This window comes from Rattus norvegicus, chromosome 2, assembly GCF_021556685.1.
Source record: "Rattus norvegicus strain SHRSP/BbbUtx chromosome 2, alternate assembly SHRSP_T2T, whole genome shotgun sequence".
NCBI classification, from domain to species: Eukaryota; Metazoa; Chordata; class Mammalia; order Rodentia; family Muridae; genus Rattus; species Rattus norvegicus.
This window is the reverse complement of record NC_141535.1, coordinates 121,081,888-121,100,474: the sequence shown is the minus strand read 5'-3', so window position 1 is coordinate 121,100,474 and position 18,587 is coordinate 121,081,888. Positions and strand designations below refer to the sequence as shown.

At 37.0% G+C, this 18,587-nt stretch overlaps 1 protein-coding gene and 1 pseudogene across 26 annotated transcripts in view; one reads left to right on the top strand and one right to left on the bottom strand.

The window, feature by feature from the left end:
* Bltp1 (bridge-like lipid transfer protein family member 1) overlaps positions 1–18,587 on the bottom strand; it is a 217,155-nt gene that overhangs the window by 76,629 nt on the left and 121,939 nt on the right. For all 26 annotated transcript variants that reach the window (XM_087619106.1, XM_087619112.1, XM_087619136.1 and 23 more), the window contains 7 exon segments: positions 17,531–17,673; positions 13,660–13,879; positions 12,804–12,962; positions 11,389–11,564; positions 8,608–8,783; positions 1,786–2,492; positions 1,143–1,388 (listed from right to left, as the gene is read on the bottom strand). In XM_087619106.1, the coding sequence (XP_087475232.1) occupies positions 1,143–1,388; positions 1,786–2,492; positions 8,608–8,783; positions 11,389–11,564; positions 12,804–12,962; positions 13,660–13,879; positions 17,531–17,673 (1,827 nt within the window).
* Positions 5,027–6,136, top strand: Thumpd1-ps1 (THUMP domain containing 1, pseudogene 1; annotated as a pseudogene).

Genomic DNA, 18,587 nt, shown 5'->3' with positions numbered 1-18,587 from the left:
AATATATTTATTACTTATAAATCTACATGAAATAAACATGTCATCTTGCCTGCTTTTCTTTTTAGCATTTTTTCATATAAATAAATCATATGATACAACTTGTAATCTTAAGCAGTCTTGGGGCTATAAAAATAATCACCAGCTCTTTAACATCAGTCATTTTCAAAGAATTATGACTTCTATTCTTTCTAGGTTTATAGAACTAGAATTGCTACACTGAAGAAGAAATATAGTTTAGAGACTATTGATAAAACCTACTAAACTTTGGGAATATTAAATCAATTGATTTAAAAGTGAATGTCCATTTCCCAGATTCTAACCAAAAGTATCAATGTAATTCTTAATGTTTACTAAAGTAATAGAAAAAATACTGGTTAATTTTAAAATGACTAAATTTAAAGAAAAATTTATTTCAATATTGCTATCTTTTGCCTTGTATTTGAGAAGTGATGTGTTTATTTTTTGCTCAGCATTTTATAATTTTTTTATTTCTTTAAATAATTTTCTTTAATCTCACATAAATTTTCATGTAAAAATGTTTCATATTTAGGGTATGAAACAAACCAGCTAAAGAAGAGTATTTAATGCAAAATTTAGACTTTATATACTGGATAATTATAATGTTAATAAAACAAGTGGTCATTCATAAGTTTCTTTTCTTGTACAATACAACAACCAAGAAGCAAAAGCCCGGACACACCAGGGATTCCCAGAGTTCATCCCATACTGATTTATCCACTGGCTTTAAACATTTAATTCTATACTGGAATTTCTGACACTGGGGAAATATTTTACAAGCAACTGCATCTGACAGTATTTCTTTGTGATACATAAAGTTTTGGAGCATATTCAAACAGATGCTCTCCTAGATTTAATGAACTATTATACTTCTGTGACCATTTTAGAAATAAATGGCATATTTTAATTACTCTAGGAAAATTTTATATCCAGTGATAGAATTTTTACGAAGTATTCAATTTTTAATAAAGATACTAAAAATGAGTATTAGGTTATATATTTCTATTATGGCAATAAAGAAAAGCAAATATTATACAACTTTCATTTTTCCTGAATTTTCATATATCAGAGACACATTTCTTTGAGCAAAGCAACATTACAGTATTAGAAAAGTGTTATTATACCTTTCATTTTTTCCTTGAGGGTAAAACTGCCATGGATTCTCTTCAGTTCTGACTCCATTGTCAGCCCACCAATATCTGCCTCTAGGTGTGTGCGGTTCACCATGCCAATCCCAAACACAATTAAAGTCACATGCTGAGGTTCAGCGGTCACCAGACTACGTTTTCTCTGTGTTTTAGTCAAGCTGTTGCTGTCTTGTTCATTCTCGAACACAACTCTGCATGTTGGCTCTGTAGGACTCCGAACACCTTTTTAGTAAATGTAAATGTATGGTTTGAGATTTGAAAAAGCATAGCACAAAGAACATTCCAAATACTGTATTAGCTTTCTTGGTTTTAAACTCTAAACTAGACTTTTCCCTCTTTAAATGATTCAATTAATTTTTTTCAACATCTTCCCTAATACCTACTGAAGAAAATGATCAATCTAGATATTTGAAATTACGTCTATCTGAATCCTTTAAAAGCAGCCCGTGTTAGGGTCAAGAAGGAAGCATGCTGACAGAACATCTGAATGTTAGCACTATTTTCTCTTTGGTGACGACCAATTTCTCTGCATTTCAATAATTTATACCATTAATACGGTGAACAGTCTTCTTAAGCATTCCTAAACAGGAAGTTTTAAATCATGAAAACGCTTGGTTACCTGCTGGTCCAAATGTTTCTGAGGATTTTTCCAATATCCCCGTTGGATCGGAGATAAGTGAATAGAAGTTAAGCAGTTTATACATATTCTGCCAGCATTCAGCCGACGGCTCACTTTGCTCTGACACCGTAATGGAATCCGAGTCATCCATATGAATGGTCATATGGTCCACCACATCTTTAGAGCCTTTCCTGGATACTTTTGAAGTTCTTCTTTCAGACCGTCCCAGTGAATTTTTGTTTCGGGATTCCTTTTTATTGTTCTCGCTGTTGGCCCGTTTGTTCTTGGCATTATTTACTCTGTTGCCACCGTTGAGACTCCCCCTGGAACTGCGGCTGAAGTCCGAGGAACGGAAATCCCGATGCTTCCTGGTTTTGAAGGTCGGTGTAGGGGAAGCGGACCCAGCTGTGTATCTGCTCAGTTTAATGTCTGTCTGAGTTGCCTTGATGTCATCTATCATTGTGCTGAATTGATGGATAAGACGGACCAGAGCCATATCCACATGCTGACTTATTGACTGGCAGGAAATAGTGAAGTTGCAATGGAAGGTGTTGTAATATCGTTTGTTGAGATCATGAAAGGAAAGGGCACTGGTGGAGTTTTGTGGAGTGCACACTGACTTTTCCATTACAACAGCACTGATGCTGAAGGTTTCCAGCATTAATGCTGGCTTGAACTCCAGTGGGGGAAGATTCACATGCCCTTGCCTAAAATGTTCACAAGGAAAGGCCGTTACTCCCTTTTGTGAAGAAGTGCATAGCATATTCTTACGCATTTACAAACACAATAACCTACAAAGTGAAATGTGCCATTAATCAAGTGAGTCAATATAAGTGCATGTATGCACTAGTCAAGTCTGTTAATGGGCTAGTAGACAGTCTTTAGTTCTTTTTGTAAGAACTCAAAATCAATTGTCTTCTATTAAAAAAAATAGGTTCAATAAAACAATGAAACATTTTTCCCTTGGAATCTAATATCACATCCAATAGTATGGAAATTTAGAGTTAGCTACAGATCAATGAGAACCAGTCTGTCATACTAAACAATTAATTGAATTTTCAAACTTAGTGTAATTCTATTTGTTCATTTACCAAGCTGCAAGCGGAAAGGAAAACCAACTGAAACAACACACTAAAATACCTATAATCTTACACAAAAATTATATCCCTTGACTTATATAAAAATTTTTGGTAAAAATTATATTGTAAACATTTTATTTTTAAAGGCACTCAGCTTCTATCAACAATAATAATAAAGCTCAAATAAATCATCATTTCCCTTCTTTTCTTCCATGTGTACTGTGAATACACTGCCACACAGGGCAAATGAAACATAGGCCGTATCTCAACTTTAAAAAAAGTCAGAAACAACTTTGATATTCCAGTTAAAAGTTCTAAATTTTTAACTAGAGCTATAATTCCTTACTTAATAATGGCATTTATTATTTGATTAAAAATATGCCATATTATATAGTGCAATATGTACAGGAGTAGACACTCACAAGGGGCTGACTATCAAAGTTCTGCATGTAGTTGTAGAAGGAAACATTGGATACTAAGAACCAGAACAAACAGAAGAATAAAAAGTTATAAAAATAACCCAAATAACAGAAGGGAGACATAACAAATCTCTAAGAAAAAGCAAACAACCCCAAAACCCAAAAAGTCTGAAATATGTAAGGATGACCAAAAGGAAGAAAAAAGTCTTAGGAGAGTCAAGAAAAGGAGAAAAGAGCTCTGGGCACATGCTGATGCTCTCATTTAGGGCGAGGGCTGCAGACGAGTTAGGGACTGGCATGGACACTATGAAGCAAAAGCTACCATTGAAAGTTAAAATATTATGTTCCTACACACACACACATTTTGACAAATACTTTCAAGGTTTCAATTTTTCCACTAATTTTTACAAGTACTTTACAAGTTAATATGCCAAGTACATCTATGAGATACTGCATACTAATCTCTATGCTAAATGATTTAATTAATTGCCAAGGCTTTAAAGTCAAAATGAATGCTTATATATTACAATCCAAAATTAATGTACAATAAGTAGAAGCATAGTATGCAATACAACAAAGCAGTAAAGACTAAAATGAATGGTTGAGAAAAGTATAGTGTAGTGAGACCTCAGGAAACCAAGAGTTTAGGGAAAACTGCAAAACCTCTGAGCAGGCTGTCTATGAATGGGTTCTACGAGTGTAGGGCACTCAGAGTGCTGCTAGAAGCAAGAGAAAGAGGGATGTTAAGTTTGGCTAGAGAATAACAGAAAGGGAAGTGTGGCTAGGTGGGTGGGGTTTATACATGCACCACTTCATGGCATTTATGAAACCAGTAAAAGGCTGTATGTAACTAGTTTCTAATTATACAGATTTGCTTATCTACAAAATCTGTCTATATAAATGACTACATAATGTAGTTGTATGTACTTATTTAGAAGAAATATATGATGTATTTGCATGTGTGTTCCTACACATACATATATATTTATATACAATATTTTACATTTTCAAGATTTTTCCATTGTTTTACAAATACTTTGTAAGAACTCCCTGTGTTTAACAGAGAAGAGAATACTATTTCTGTGTCCCTGTATTATTAGAAAATCCTCACATAATTTGACCTCAAGTAAAATTAGAGCTTTATATTCTATAAATTATTCATTTATAAAAATGAATTTTATTAAATTATTTAAAATTTTAAATATGGGCCATTAAGATGGATTAATGCATGAAGGCACCTGACACTAAGTCTGATGATATCAGTTCAATTCTGGGACCAACGTGGTGGAATAAAACCGTCTCTCAGAGGTTGTCCTCTCACCACCATAGGAATGCTGTCTCATGCCTGCACATATGCGTATATACATGTACACACAACAAATAAATGTAATTTCAATTTTAAAAAATTTAAACAGAATATTCAAACTAAAAATCCAGTTTTCTTAAGTTTAAATTGTACACAAGTGATCTTTTACTCTTAAACCTTGAAAAACTGCAAAAAAAAAAAACCAAAAAACAAAAACAAACAAAAAAAAAACCCGAAAAACAAAAACTAAGACTTTGGAAAAACATTATCAGAAATGCTACCTGTGACCATATTTCAGGATTCCTGGCCAAGACAACAAGATACCCAAAGTAAAATTCCAACTTTCAAAAGAAGAGTCAAACCTATTAGTAGATATGAAACTGCTTATTCAAACAGTAAGAAATGTAAAACTTGAAGGAACATGGATCATATGTAGCATGGTAGCCCCCACCCAGCAGTCCCCTCCACTGGCAGGCGGAAATCGCGAAGGCAAAGCCCAGTTCCTGCAGGCCAAGTGGGCCCCTGTGAAGCAGGCGGACCGAGCAGCTGCAGCCCGGCCTGCAAGGCATCCTCATCACCTGCTACACCAAAGAGCGCAAGTGCATGGAGGAGGCCTACAGCCTTCTCCAAGAGTACAGTACACCATGTACGGACCAGCAGCCCTATGGAAGTGAGGGAGAAGACGATTGTACCAAGGCTGCCTTGAAAAAAGAAGCTGGTGACATTAAGGCTTCTACAGAGAAGAGGCTGAGAAGATTCTAATCAGTGGAGAGTGGTACAAATAATGTAGTCTTCACCAGGACACTTGGGATAGAACCTGAGAAATTAGTGCATCACATTCTCCAGGATATGTACAAAACCAAGAAAAAGAAGACATGGGTTATTCTGAGAATGTTACCCATTTCAGGCACATGTAAAGCATTTTTAGAAGATATGAAAAAATATGCAGAATTCTAGAACCCTGGTGTAAAGCCCCAAACAAAGGGACATTTCACATTGACTTATTGACTGGCAGGAAATAGTGAAGTTGCAATGGAAGGCGTTGTAATAGCGTTTGTTGAGATCATGAGAGGAAAGAGCACTGGTTGTATACAAATCTCGAAATAATAGCCATATGAATAGAGAAGTTATTAAAGAGGTGGCAGGAATAGTGGGCAGCCTCAATTCAGATATCAAAGTAGATCTCACTAATCCAGAATACACAGTGGTAGCAGAAATCGTCAAAGCCGTGTGAGAAAGATTATGTGCTGCTCAGAAAATACAACCTCCAAGAAGTAGTGAAGAGTGCAAAAGACTCACAGCCTCCCCACGCTGGGAAATGGCAAAGAAGCAACCACTTACTAAGGAACTGCATAGTAAGTTCAATCAAAGGGATCCCCAGAAGGGAAAAATAACCAACAGGCGACACCAGACAGTAGAGAGGAGCTGGGGCAGACTGGGCCAGGGTCAAAAAGGGTCTGGAACCCAGGAGTGGAGGAGGAGCTAAACCTGAACCTGAAAGTCAAGTCTCAAAAGGACCCAAGACCAATGAAAATGAGCTCTCCTAGGTCATTCTCTGGGAGGTGGTCTCAGCCGTGAAATTGTGATAAGGTATTTTGACTTTTGTGTGCTGCTCAATGCTGATCTAACAATCCCCCTTGTCAGTTTTGTTAAAGCCCTTCCAGGCCTGCCTGTCAGTGTGCACAGACCATGTACTGGTTCCTAGGGGAGGGCACCAGGAGGATGGATGGTGTTGGCCTCGCCTCCTCATTACTCTCTCTAGTTTCCTCTTAAGCCAACTGATGTGGAACTGAACAGTGTCTGAGTGGGAAATGAGCAGGACACTGAGGAAGGTGTGTTCTGTGGCTCAGCTGTCCCTGCCGTTCCGTTATACACATAGAGAAGTGCCATTGTAGATTATGTAGGAATCGTTTGGAGATGCTTCTTTTGTTTTTGTTTTTGTTTTTTTGTTTTTTTGTTTTTTTAATGTTAAGAGCAAATCTGACGGCTCATTGCTCCAGGTTTTTTAGAGAAGGTGTGAGGTAGAAGAGGATTGCTCTAGGTATAGACCCGTGGGTGTTTCTGATAAGGTTAGGGATGAGGAGTCACTGTTGGGTCACTTTCCTAGTACAAAGACCAGGAAAGAAAGCCACTGTACCAGGGTTTCTCTGGACTTGTATCCAAGCTGCACTGTCAGCTTGTGGTGCTTTCAAGTTCTCCTCACAGGCAGAGAGAGACTGGAAGGGTAGAAGGGACCAGTGACTGCTGTAAAACAAACTATCCAGGTGGGGACTCTAACATCAGGCTGGGAAATGGGTTTGTGCTTAAATCTTAATACCCGATAGGAAGTAGTACAAATGATGTTAAGCTGGTTAGTGACGAGCTAGTGACATGAGACTATATACTTCATGTCACACAGCTAGAGGCTTGCTTGGTAAACCAGACCAAGGAGATATGCATTCCCTTACTGATATAGACGGGGCTAGACCATCCTTGCATGTTTGACATGTTAACTCCGGTGTGAGAGTGAAACCATCTTAAAAGGTATCACTTAGTATCACTTAGGGGGAACAGATCACGGTGCCCTCTTGTAGCTTGCTCCAAGACAGAGGGACTTTTCTTTTAATAGACTATGACAAAGGACCTGAGGATAAAGTACCGTTTGCTCAGACAGGAAGTTCTGGAGCTTGGCAAGTCGCTGCACTTGAGAGTTTGATCTATACTTTGCTGTGATTGCTTTTTATTTGTTCCCACGGAGTCACAGGTGTGACTGGCTGTTTGCCAGGTGTACAGTGCTGTGCTCTTGGGATCTAAGTTCCCTCGCTACTTTTGCTCTGCTTTCAGACTGGCTGACTTTGTTGTCACTGACTTCTCCGTGTGCTAGTTTACAGGTGATCGCAGGGTAGGAGCTTACTGGTCAGTTTAAACCACAGCAGATAAGACAGAAATAAAGACGCAGAAACCAAATCCCTGTGCTGAGGGCCAGCATGCCCGTCCTGCTCTGCAGACAAAGGAGTTAAGCCTGGTCCTGTAGGACACGTTTCTCCAAAGCCGAATACAGCTTTCAGGTATTTCTACTGTATTTTGTTCTTGGTACAGCTGGACTTTCAGGTTTTCAAAGTTACTGATATTTTTAAAAAATAAAAATGAAATTTGTATTATAAAAAAAAAAGAAATGTAAAGCTTACCCATGAAAATAGAGAATGGCAGTAACAGATAATTCATAGCTTTATCTGTCATATGTTGCATATGTTTTCCTATATATTTGTTTCTTAGGGCTATGCTCTCAATATGAATTTTACTCTATCCCTGTATAAAAAAATGTTGTCTGAGGGGCTGGAGATGTAGCTCAGTGGTTGCTATGCAATCGTGAAGACTGACACCTGGACCTCAGCACTCATTTAATAAGCTAAACATCCCATGAACACCTATCCACCCAGCTCTAATGGGAGTGGAGGTAGGAGGCTTTCTAGGCCTTGCTAGCTTCCAGCCTAGCAAAGAAGAGTTTAGCCTAAGGCTAGGGAAAGGCTGTCTCAAAGTAACAGGGAGAAAATGTTAGAGATGAATATGGTTCCCATACATATGTGCAGGCATATATACAAGCACACAAAGTAAAAATACATAAAAATGTCTGACACCCTCTTCCGGTCCGTGTGCATGTGAACACCCCACCCCATACATATATTTATGCATATAATCACAGACATGCACGCATAGAGAAATATATCCATACTTACACAAATATGCTAAAAGTCAACTCTAAAGGTATAAGTGCAAAGATTAAAACCACAGAAACAATAAAACTCCACTAGTGAAGTTAAGCATATAAAATGCCGAGTGCACTTACCAACAGATATACTTCAGCATACCTCATGCCCATTCTATGAAAGTAGGCTGAAAATACTGCTTGATCCATTAATAAAATCAAAAAGCTATTCATAATAAAATATAATCATTACATTTATTAACTGGAAATTATCTTCTCATTGTTACTAAAATTATAATTTTTGAATAAAATTTTATACAATATGACAAATACCTTCTTGCTCTTTTGCCTTTTCTGTCCTTAGCTGTGTCTGAATCTACAATGTCCGCTCTGAGGCAGTCTAAAGTTCCTGAAAATGAAAGGTGCTCTCCAAAGTACATCCGGTAACAGAGGGGCATGGTGTCCTGCGACTGGATCCCTGTGTGACTCAGAAGAGGCTTAAAAACAACCTGGAAGATAGCAAGCAACAGCAGTAACACAATTGATTGTTTACTGATGACTCTGTTCTTATTCTTATTACCACAAAATGAAACAAAACCAAGAGACGTCATAATTGTTTTGACAAAAATAAATAAATAAAAAATAAATCAATTGCCCTATAATTTCTCTGAGGGTAAAATAATTAGATTACATTCATTTGTGCTTTTTAAAAAGTCCACAGATACCCATATATTTCTATTAAAAAACAAAACTGGTACCCGACCTGGCCGCCCAAGCCTATTACCATAGCTAACAGAGAAGCTAGTCCCAAAGAATGAGAATGTAAGCTCCAACCCAAGGAACTTAACTACACCCAAAAGCATAGGAAATATATTTCATACCAGCACAAACAAAAATAGGGACACACACACACACACGTGCACACACATACACACACTACCACCACCACCACCACCACCACCACCACCACCACCACCACCACCACCACCATCAAAATAACAGGAATTAACACTCATTGGTCACTAATCTCTCTCAACATCAATGGACTCAATTCCCCAATAAAAAGACACAGGCTAACAGAATGGATATGAAAAGAGGTCCATCAGTTTGTTGCATACAAGAAATATACCTCAACATAAAAGATAGACATTAACTCAGAGTAAAGGTCTGGAAAAAAGATTTTCTAAGCAAATGGACCCAGGAAGCAAGGTGGTTTGGTCATTCTAACATTTTACACAATAGATTTCCAACCAAATTTAATCAAGAGATAGGGAAGGGCACTTTATACTCATCAAAGAAAAAATCCTCCAAGATGTCTTAATTCTCAACATCTCTACCTGAAATGCAAGGGTACAAACATTTGTAAAAGAAACATTGCTAAAGCTTAAATCAAACACTGAACCCACACATTAATAGTGGGAGACTTCAACACCCTACTTGACAATGCAAAGGTCATCCAGGCAGAAACTAAACAGAGAAGTAATAGATCTAACTGACCTTATGACTCAAATAAACCTAACAGATATCTACAGAACATTTCACCAAAATGCAAGAGTATGACTTCTACTTAGCACCTCATGGAACCTTCTTCAAAACTGACCATATACTCAGTCACAAAACAAGTCCCAACAGATCACAATACTACCTAGAGGACCAGGAACCAGAGGATAGATGGCCTAAAGACTTAGTATAGAACCAAACACGACTAGCAAACGTAATGAAAAATGAATGAATAGGAAGTCAGTGAAATGACTTCTCATCATATTTTGTTATATGCATAGATTGGGCCTAGCAAAACTGTCATCAGAGAGGTGTCACCCAGCAACTAATGAAAAATGATGCAGAGACACATAGCCAAGCAGGCAGAACTTGCGGAATCCTGTGGAAGGAGGAGAGGAAGGACTGTAGGACCCAGAGTGGTGAAGGCCACTACAATAAACCCACAAAATCAACTACCCAGGGCTCATGGGGGCTCACAGAAACGGAACCTCCAACCAGGGAGCCTGTGTGGGAGTGTCCTAGGCCTTCTGCACACACGGTATAGATGTGTTGCTTGGTGACTTACGGGATGCCTAACAGTGGGAGCAGGGCTGCCTCTGACTTGAGGGCCTGTTTTGGGACCCCTATCCTCCTACTGGGTTGTTTGTCCAACCTTAATAGAAGGGGAGGTGACCAGTCTTACTGCAACTTGATATTCCATGGCTGACTGATATCCATGGGCTGCCTCCCCTTTTCTGAAGACAAGAAGAATGAGTGGATGGGGGATTAGGAGGAGGGGAGGGATGGAAAACTGTGGTCAAGATGTTAGAAACTTAATTTACAAAAGAATAGGATAATGGGCTGTGAGGCATTAACAGCCTTTGCTCCTGTAAAACTCGGTTATTACCATGGGAAAGGAGAAAATGGTCTTTTCTATTACTATAGAGAGGGAAAGAAACAACTGAAGGAAACAGCAAGTTTCTGGTCCAGATGGGTATTTCATGAATAGTTGTAATCCACAGCTTTCCGATGTCCACATTTAGAACCCACTTTATACCCATGTCCTATTCTCCAACTTACCTTCTATTCATTCAAACTTAAATATATTTCAAATAATTTCACAGTATCTGTCTTTACTTTTGCGAACAACTTTTCCTAGATTTCACCCTCACTGATATGAACTACTGCAACAGTTCACACTTCACCTCTACTTTCTCCTCCTAGTCATTTGATACACTGCTACTCATATCTACATGTTTTAATTACTTTATTTCCTTATTCTAACTGTCTTTATTCCACTGTCTCCCAACTACTCCCTTAATAAAGTCTTAACTTGGTACAAGAGTTTGCAAAATATGATAAACTTTATCTTGTTAGACAATGTTATGGTCAATCTTTAACATGTAACAAAAATATTATGATGAAACTTTCAATTCATGATAACCTATTAGTTAATTTGCATTCATAATTAATCCAAGTGCTTCTAAAGGCTGCTCCTATTTTGCATGAAGGCTTTTACAACAGGCACAGAATAAAGATTTAATGTGAAATTCAGCTCCCCCCCTGCTTGATGGTGCCTGCTCTAAGCCCTGCTGAAGGAAGTGACATCAGTATCGGGAAAAGAGGCGAGCTCACCTGTGCATCAGCAAGCTGAACAGCAGGAAACCCTTGATTGGCTTCTTCTACACCTGCCACATCATCTTGACTAGTACTGTGCTGAGAATGTGTCCCATCCAGAGTATTCTGATCGCTAGATAAGACAGTGTTGAAATCTGAGGCTGAGGGTATTGTAGGAAGATTGGGTGCAACTCCTAACAAAAAAAAATTTCAAGAGTAAATATAAATCAATTGGAAACAAAAATCAGACGAAGGCATAAGAAGTCAAATTTAAAAGCAACTATATTGTAATGCCTTTATCAGATCACAGAGGAAAACAAAACAAAACCAAAAACAAAAAAAAAAAAACCCAATAGTATGTAATAGTAATTATGTGCAGATGTGATCAATAAAAAATGATATTAAATTTTCAGAAAATAACTGCGATGTTAATACAAGAATTCAAGCCAGTTGATTCAAATGTAGAATTTCCTGACTGGAGAATCTTTGAAAAGTAAGTACGCAGGGGACAAGCCATAGGTGTTAACAGAGTTACACCCAAGCTTTCCTGTTCTTCCAGTCAAAGGACCCTTGATAGAGAGGAACTGTTCCATTGTAGTTCTCTTGAAATTTAAACTGTAGATACTCTGAACAACAGTGAAATCAGAACCAGAAAGATGCTGAGGCCTGTGGGATGCCATCTTTCTATTTTCTTCAGTCAATAGTCAATGGAGAAACTTCACATGTGGTTAGAATTCAGATCACTTCAATGGAAAAAGAGCTCAGTGAGCGGTTACAAATCAACCACTCTTCTAATTTCTATTTGAAAATAATTCTCATGTCTTAAATAACTTTTAAAATTCATTTATCTGCCTTTATTAAGCAGTACCAAAGTCTACTTCAATATCCTTCAATATTTACTAACATGGAAAACTTCAAAAATAGGAAAAAAAGGGCTGACATACTTACACTGGATACAGCCACCACTTTCTTGGGAACATCCTGCCATATTTCCTTCTATACATGCATGTTCTTTTAAAATTAATAAATGGCCCTGATTTATTTCTCTCCTTAAGGAAAGAAATTTTACTTTACTGTTCTCATAGATCTGATTACATATTTATTAACTATGAAGAGAACATGAATTAATAGTTATGATGTCTCAGAGAGAGCTAGACAGATTCAAAGTATTTTCTGTATTGTAGCTGTATCATGTTGTAACTATACGTTTTGTAACCTGCCTTTTGTGTTATGAATGTGTAATCAACCACATTAAATGTTTTAAATTCTATAAATCTTTTATTTGATATTATAATAATATCAAGTAAAAGTTCAATTTTTTCATTTTCTGAAAGAGTCCAATTTCATCCAAATGAAGTATCCTCTGAGAAAGATTTTGCTGTAAGTGTATGTGCCACTGAGGACAGATAAGTTAAAAATGATAACGGTCTTACCTGTCGGGAGGCTGTTGTGTCCTGACTTTGTAACAGGAGATTCCTGTACCACACTTCCACGATTTCCCACAGCATTTGACATCCAATTATAAAAACTCACAGATGATGGCTCAGATAACAAGGGATGCTCGGACAACATGTCAGTGGCTACTGTATTCCCTGCAAACCAAGTTTATGGAGAAAAAGATTATTAGTCACTTGTGTGCTTGCAGAAAGTCAGATTAAAATCTCTTTCTTTGAAAAATATTTTAAAGATTCATTTATTCATATTTTATGGATATAGGTGGTTTGCCTGAGTTGCATCTGTGTACAAAGTGTATGCTGTGCCTGTGGGGGCCAGAAGAGGACATCTGGATCCTTTGAAACTGGAGTTACAGATGGTTGTCAGTAGCTGTGAAAACTGACCCGAGTTGTGAACTCCTCTTCAAGAGTAGCTAGTACACTTAATCACTAAGCCATCTCTCCAAGTATTTCTCTCACTACATGACATTGGTATGTAGATCCTAAGGCATTAGTACAAAATTCATTTTTGTTATCACATGGTGATGATTTTGTATTCCTTAGACTCAGTATGTGTAGCTTGGCATTAGTAAGCACTAATTTGAAAATAAAAATAAAAGGCATGAAGAGAAAGTTACAATTCTGCTCTAAAATATTTTTTCAAAAACTAAGTAACTAAAAAGTTTAGTCATGCAATCAAGGTATATAATAAAATGATTTTCTATTTCTCCCACAAAAGAAAAATTAATTGAAAGAATTATTTTATTTTAAACTATGTGTGTCTGTACATAGTGAGCGAGAGCAGCTGCCTGTAGTTCAGAGGCGTGAGCTGGATCCACTGGAGCTAGCTAGATACCTGTTCTTGTGAGGGAGCTACTTTTCACAGCTGCACTACTTCTCTGAGGAGTGCCTTCCAGAAGGTTGTGCAGGCTTGGGAAGCTTCCAGTCAGATAGCTGAGAAGGCTCTCCTTCCTAGGACTCTCCTTCACTGGCATCCCAGCACGTCCAACGTGTACTGGAGAATCTGTAGCGGTGTCTCCACTGGTGTAACTCAGAGAATGATATGGATGAATGCCCTACAAATGAGCACAGGGCTGTTGGTTTTCCGTCTGAAGTATGTGAAACTGACTGCTAATCATTAGAACCTCCATAACTGTTTCCATTGCTGCTAGCTAGTCTATCCTTTAATACTCACAGTGACGTTGTCTACTAGGATTATTCAATCTCAAATGTAACAAAATAATTTTTATAACTCTGCAATACAATACTAGGGGCTACACATCATATTCAAGTATATTCCTTGAAGTAATTTAACAATGAATCATTGATTAATTTCTACAGCTAAACAAGAGGCACAGAACAGCATCTTAAACAAAATACAGGAAATAAGATGCTGGTTAATATCTGGGGGTGGGGGGCATCCAGGGCACCAGGACACAAGCAAGTCATTAGGTGTTAAGAACATGCTGTGGCTGTTTGAAGAAAAGGAGGAGCCTGAAGCAATTTCTGTTGTGGCTTAATTGTGGAACCAGAAAACTAATATCCAGAATCAATCTCCTTTATACACTATTCCATTTAAAACCATGAATCAACTTGTTACATGACTGATACCATCAAAAATAAGCTATACTTTCAGGGCAAGTATGATGGACTCAACAAAATCTCAACACTCAGGGGGCTGAGGAAGAGCATTGCCAAGGCCAGCATAATCTTCCAGTAAATCCTAGGCCAGCCAAGGATAAACAAAATAAACAAAAAACAGACATAAAAACACAGCAAATCTGAAGAAGGAAATGTTTGCCAGTCTCTGTGTTGGAGGTAAGCATGGACAACTGACAGAAAGAGGCTTTCTGACTAAGAGAAGGAAAGTAAGTAAGGATAAGAACACAACATATTCAAGTACATGAGACCACTCAGGCGTAAGAACAAAGTGGAAAAGGTCTATCCATTTTCATGTGCCTTCACTTAGATGGGGACAGAGGAAGGAGTCTCTCACCATAGGAAGTTAGAGTACTTAAAACATACTAAACATGTGTTATGCATATTTCATATTTTATCCCTTAAATGTTCTTTGAGTAGATGATTAACTTTGTTTCACAAAAGACAAATCAGTTTTATAAATAACCAAGCAAGAAATGTCAGATATTTTAATCCACGTGCCTCACTTCCACTCCATAATTCTTGATATTAGACTATCTTTGCTCACTGGCTTTGACTGTCACTGGTCTAGACACAGCTAAGAGTCCCTGGGGAGACAACCCAATGGGAAACTGTCAAGGCTGGCATAGCCTATGGCCATGTCTTTGGAAGATTGTTTTAACTGCTTACAGATGTGGGAATCTAGCTAGGTTGCCAGTGGTACTACTCCCTGGCCAACGGGTCCTGCACATTATAGAAGTAGACACAGCTGAGAGCAAATAGTCTCCGTTCACTATCAACATGACATGACTAGCTACTTGAGTTCCCATCTTGACTTTTTGAAATATGAGCTATCATATGATAAAACCTGTCCTTCCCTGTGTCACTTTTTATGAGTGTTTATCATAGAAACAAAAATGAAACTAGAATATTTACCTTCTAGCACTTAATAACACTTAATAGTATTTATTTATATAAATATTCACTCTATTCTACTCTTTAAATTCACAGTGCTTTTTGTCTACTAGGATTGTCGGGTCTCGAATGTTAAAAAAATTTTTTTTATCACTTCAAATATACTAAATATACTAAGACTAAATACTAAAAACTAACAAATATTTTAATTTGAAGGGCAATATGTACACAAAATAAAAACTTAAGATAAAATAAAAGCATAAGAAACTTCAGTAGGAAGTCCTATGTTCTAATCTAGATCCTTTCCCCAGTAGTTTTCTAGTTTCTCATCTTCCTATATTATTTATATGTTAAAAAAGCATACAGACTGTGGTGGTTTGAATGAGACTGGCCCCCAATAGGCTTCTATATTTGAATGCTTGTTCTGCAGTTGGTAGAACTGTTTGGAAAGGATTAAGAGGTGTGGCCTTGTTGGAGGAGGTGTGTCACTGGCGGTGAGCTTTGAGGTTTCAAAAGCCTATGCCATTCCCAGTTAGATCTCTCTTTCTGTCTCCTGGTTGTCTTAACAAGTAAGCTCTCAGCTACGGCTCCATTGCCATGCCTGCCTGTCTGCTGCCATGCTTAGCACAATGATGGCACAGATTATAACCATCTGAAATTCTAAGTAAGCTTCCATTTAAATTTTTTTTAATAAGTTGCCTCAGTCAAGGTGTCTTTACACAGCAATAGAAACGTAACACACACACACACACACACACACACACACACACACCTATATTTTGCTATTAATTCAGTCCATATAAGTCCAGTGGCATCTACAGTTGCACATAAACATACCCCATTTTAGAAAGGGTTTGTAGTAGTCATTTATAACAGTTAACATAACTTATTGGCCCTCTAATGTTTAATTCTATTATGTCACATCCACTTTTTTATACTATAGTATAGACAAGAAAGCTCTAGGATCTATCTGATCATTTATGGTCACTTCCAGAATAAAAGTCCCTGACATAGAAATATTTTCACTTATGCATGGCACACTGTCCTTCAAAAAAGTCACAACCATGTAAACCTCTTATAAAACAATTCCCTCCAAGATTGGAGCTTTCCATTCCTACTCCTGTAAGTAACCCCAATAAAACCCACTGGTTCACTAAGTTGGATTCTGGTGGTATCTGTACTTTGGTCTGTCAGGAGTTCTCCATTTGGGGATGACTAGACGTGTGTAGAATCTCTCCAGGAAAAATTCTGTCATACAGCAATATTCTAATATTGTATGAGAATGACTGTTTTCTTTTATCTGCACATATAATAGCAAGTTTTGTTATCCTAATCCTACAGATAATATCTTTTAGTGATTAAAAATACTTCCGTTGTTTATTTGAGAGATATTAGCCCTTTTTCATGTGTTTTTGTTTATACTTTTATTTTGAAATTGAAAATTTTAATGTCAAAACTATTCTGAGGTTCAGTGTTAGTCTGAATGCAGACTTTGAGTAAGAGCAGTATCAATAACTCGGATATTCAGTTCTTAGAAAAGCAAACAAAACAGCACAAGAAAGCATGGCAATACAAAGTGTCAGACACACTTGTCACAGCTTCACTCAGCATTTCCTCACCACAGTCTTCCAACGGAGGGCGCTATCAAAACCCAGGCCTTACAAATAAAGAAGCTGAAGCACATTTCAGTCAGAAGATTTTCAATTTACAGGGCAGGACTCAAGTGAGAGTGCTGTCCCTCCAATGCTAGTCCACTCACTTAGCTGTCCTGTCCCTCTTTATCAAGCATCCTTTAAACTTGTTAAAACAATGGAGTATAAATTAAGATTGCAATTTGTAAAAACCCAACCTAAACATGTATTAATAATATACAGCCTAAAAGGATCTCACTAAAACAAAATGACAATATTATCAACATTTTCCATACTGAATTTTATTGTATATAATACTCAACAAGGAAAAAAAGGTTTAGTAGTCTTTAGGTATTAAGTATTGATGGTACAAATTTAATGGAAATCTATATACTGAATTTATTAACCAACATAAAGTTAATAATTTCAATTAAACTATTGGAATATTAGAATAGACATCTAAAATATTTAACACTGAAATTAAAAAAAATGTAGGCTGCCTCTATAAGTTTTAAACTCTAATCAAAGCTAGCAGTCCTGTACCTTTATTTTTAATGCAGAGTCACTATGGGTGTGTGTTTTAGAAAGCTTCCTCATTATTTCCGCTCCAGTGACAGGTCCAGAGCCCCCAGGTGGTGGCCGGTTAGCTGTTCCTTCTAGAAGCATTGTATGTTCACTGACTGTGGCTGAAATGGTTCCAAAGACAAGTGAGTTCTATACATACCATCACATATTTATTTGAAGCATCTCCAACATTCCGGTCTGTATAATTACTGTACATTTTTATGATCTAATGAGATGTACAATGTTTATAATTTTTATTTTTTTGTTTCCTTACTCTCCAACCTGAATCTGAGCGTACACTGTCCATATAACTGATACAGTGACCAACAACCAATTCAGTCACCTTCTAGAATATGCAGAGTGTCAGGAATGAACACAGGCATCATTAGTGTTTGGAAGGTAGCTACTGAACTAATTCAATTTCTCTGCATAACAAACTCGGGATAATAAGCAATAAAATACATGCTACTTCTTATACCTATTAAAACCATTTTTTAATTAAGCTAAATAAATGTTGTGAATGTTTTAATTTTAGGGCTTTTCTCCTACAGTAGTACTTCTGCCCCACAATACTTTTAACTCTTTTTCAATACACTACGAGACAATCTATCATCATAATACAAAATTAATCTTTGGCAAAAAGTTAAGGTAAAAACATACATTTTAAAAAAGTATACCACCTTGTTCAGATGCATCATATCCTATGTATAGATTTATATGCTCAGCTCAGGCCTGCAAATTTATTTAAAATAAAATATATGTAACAGGTGATAAAACAAAACTCCTTTAAAAACAGACAAAGGGCAAATACGATTTTAAAAGGCAGAATTTTGTTTACAAGTTTTCTATAAAAGCTGTCTCTATTAGACATATTCACTGGCCTACAGAACCTCAGAAAACTAAATTATGAAATCTGTTAAATAAAAAGATTCCAAAGTCATTGTGAATTTAGATTCACAAAATTCACAACTGCATAGTTCAACCACAGTATTTTTAAATTTGGGACAAAAGTTATTAAAATTGATCAAGTACGTAA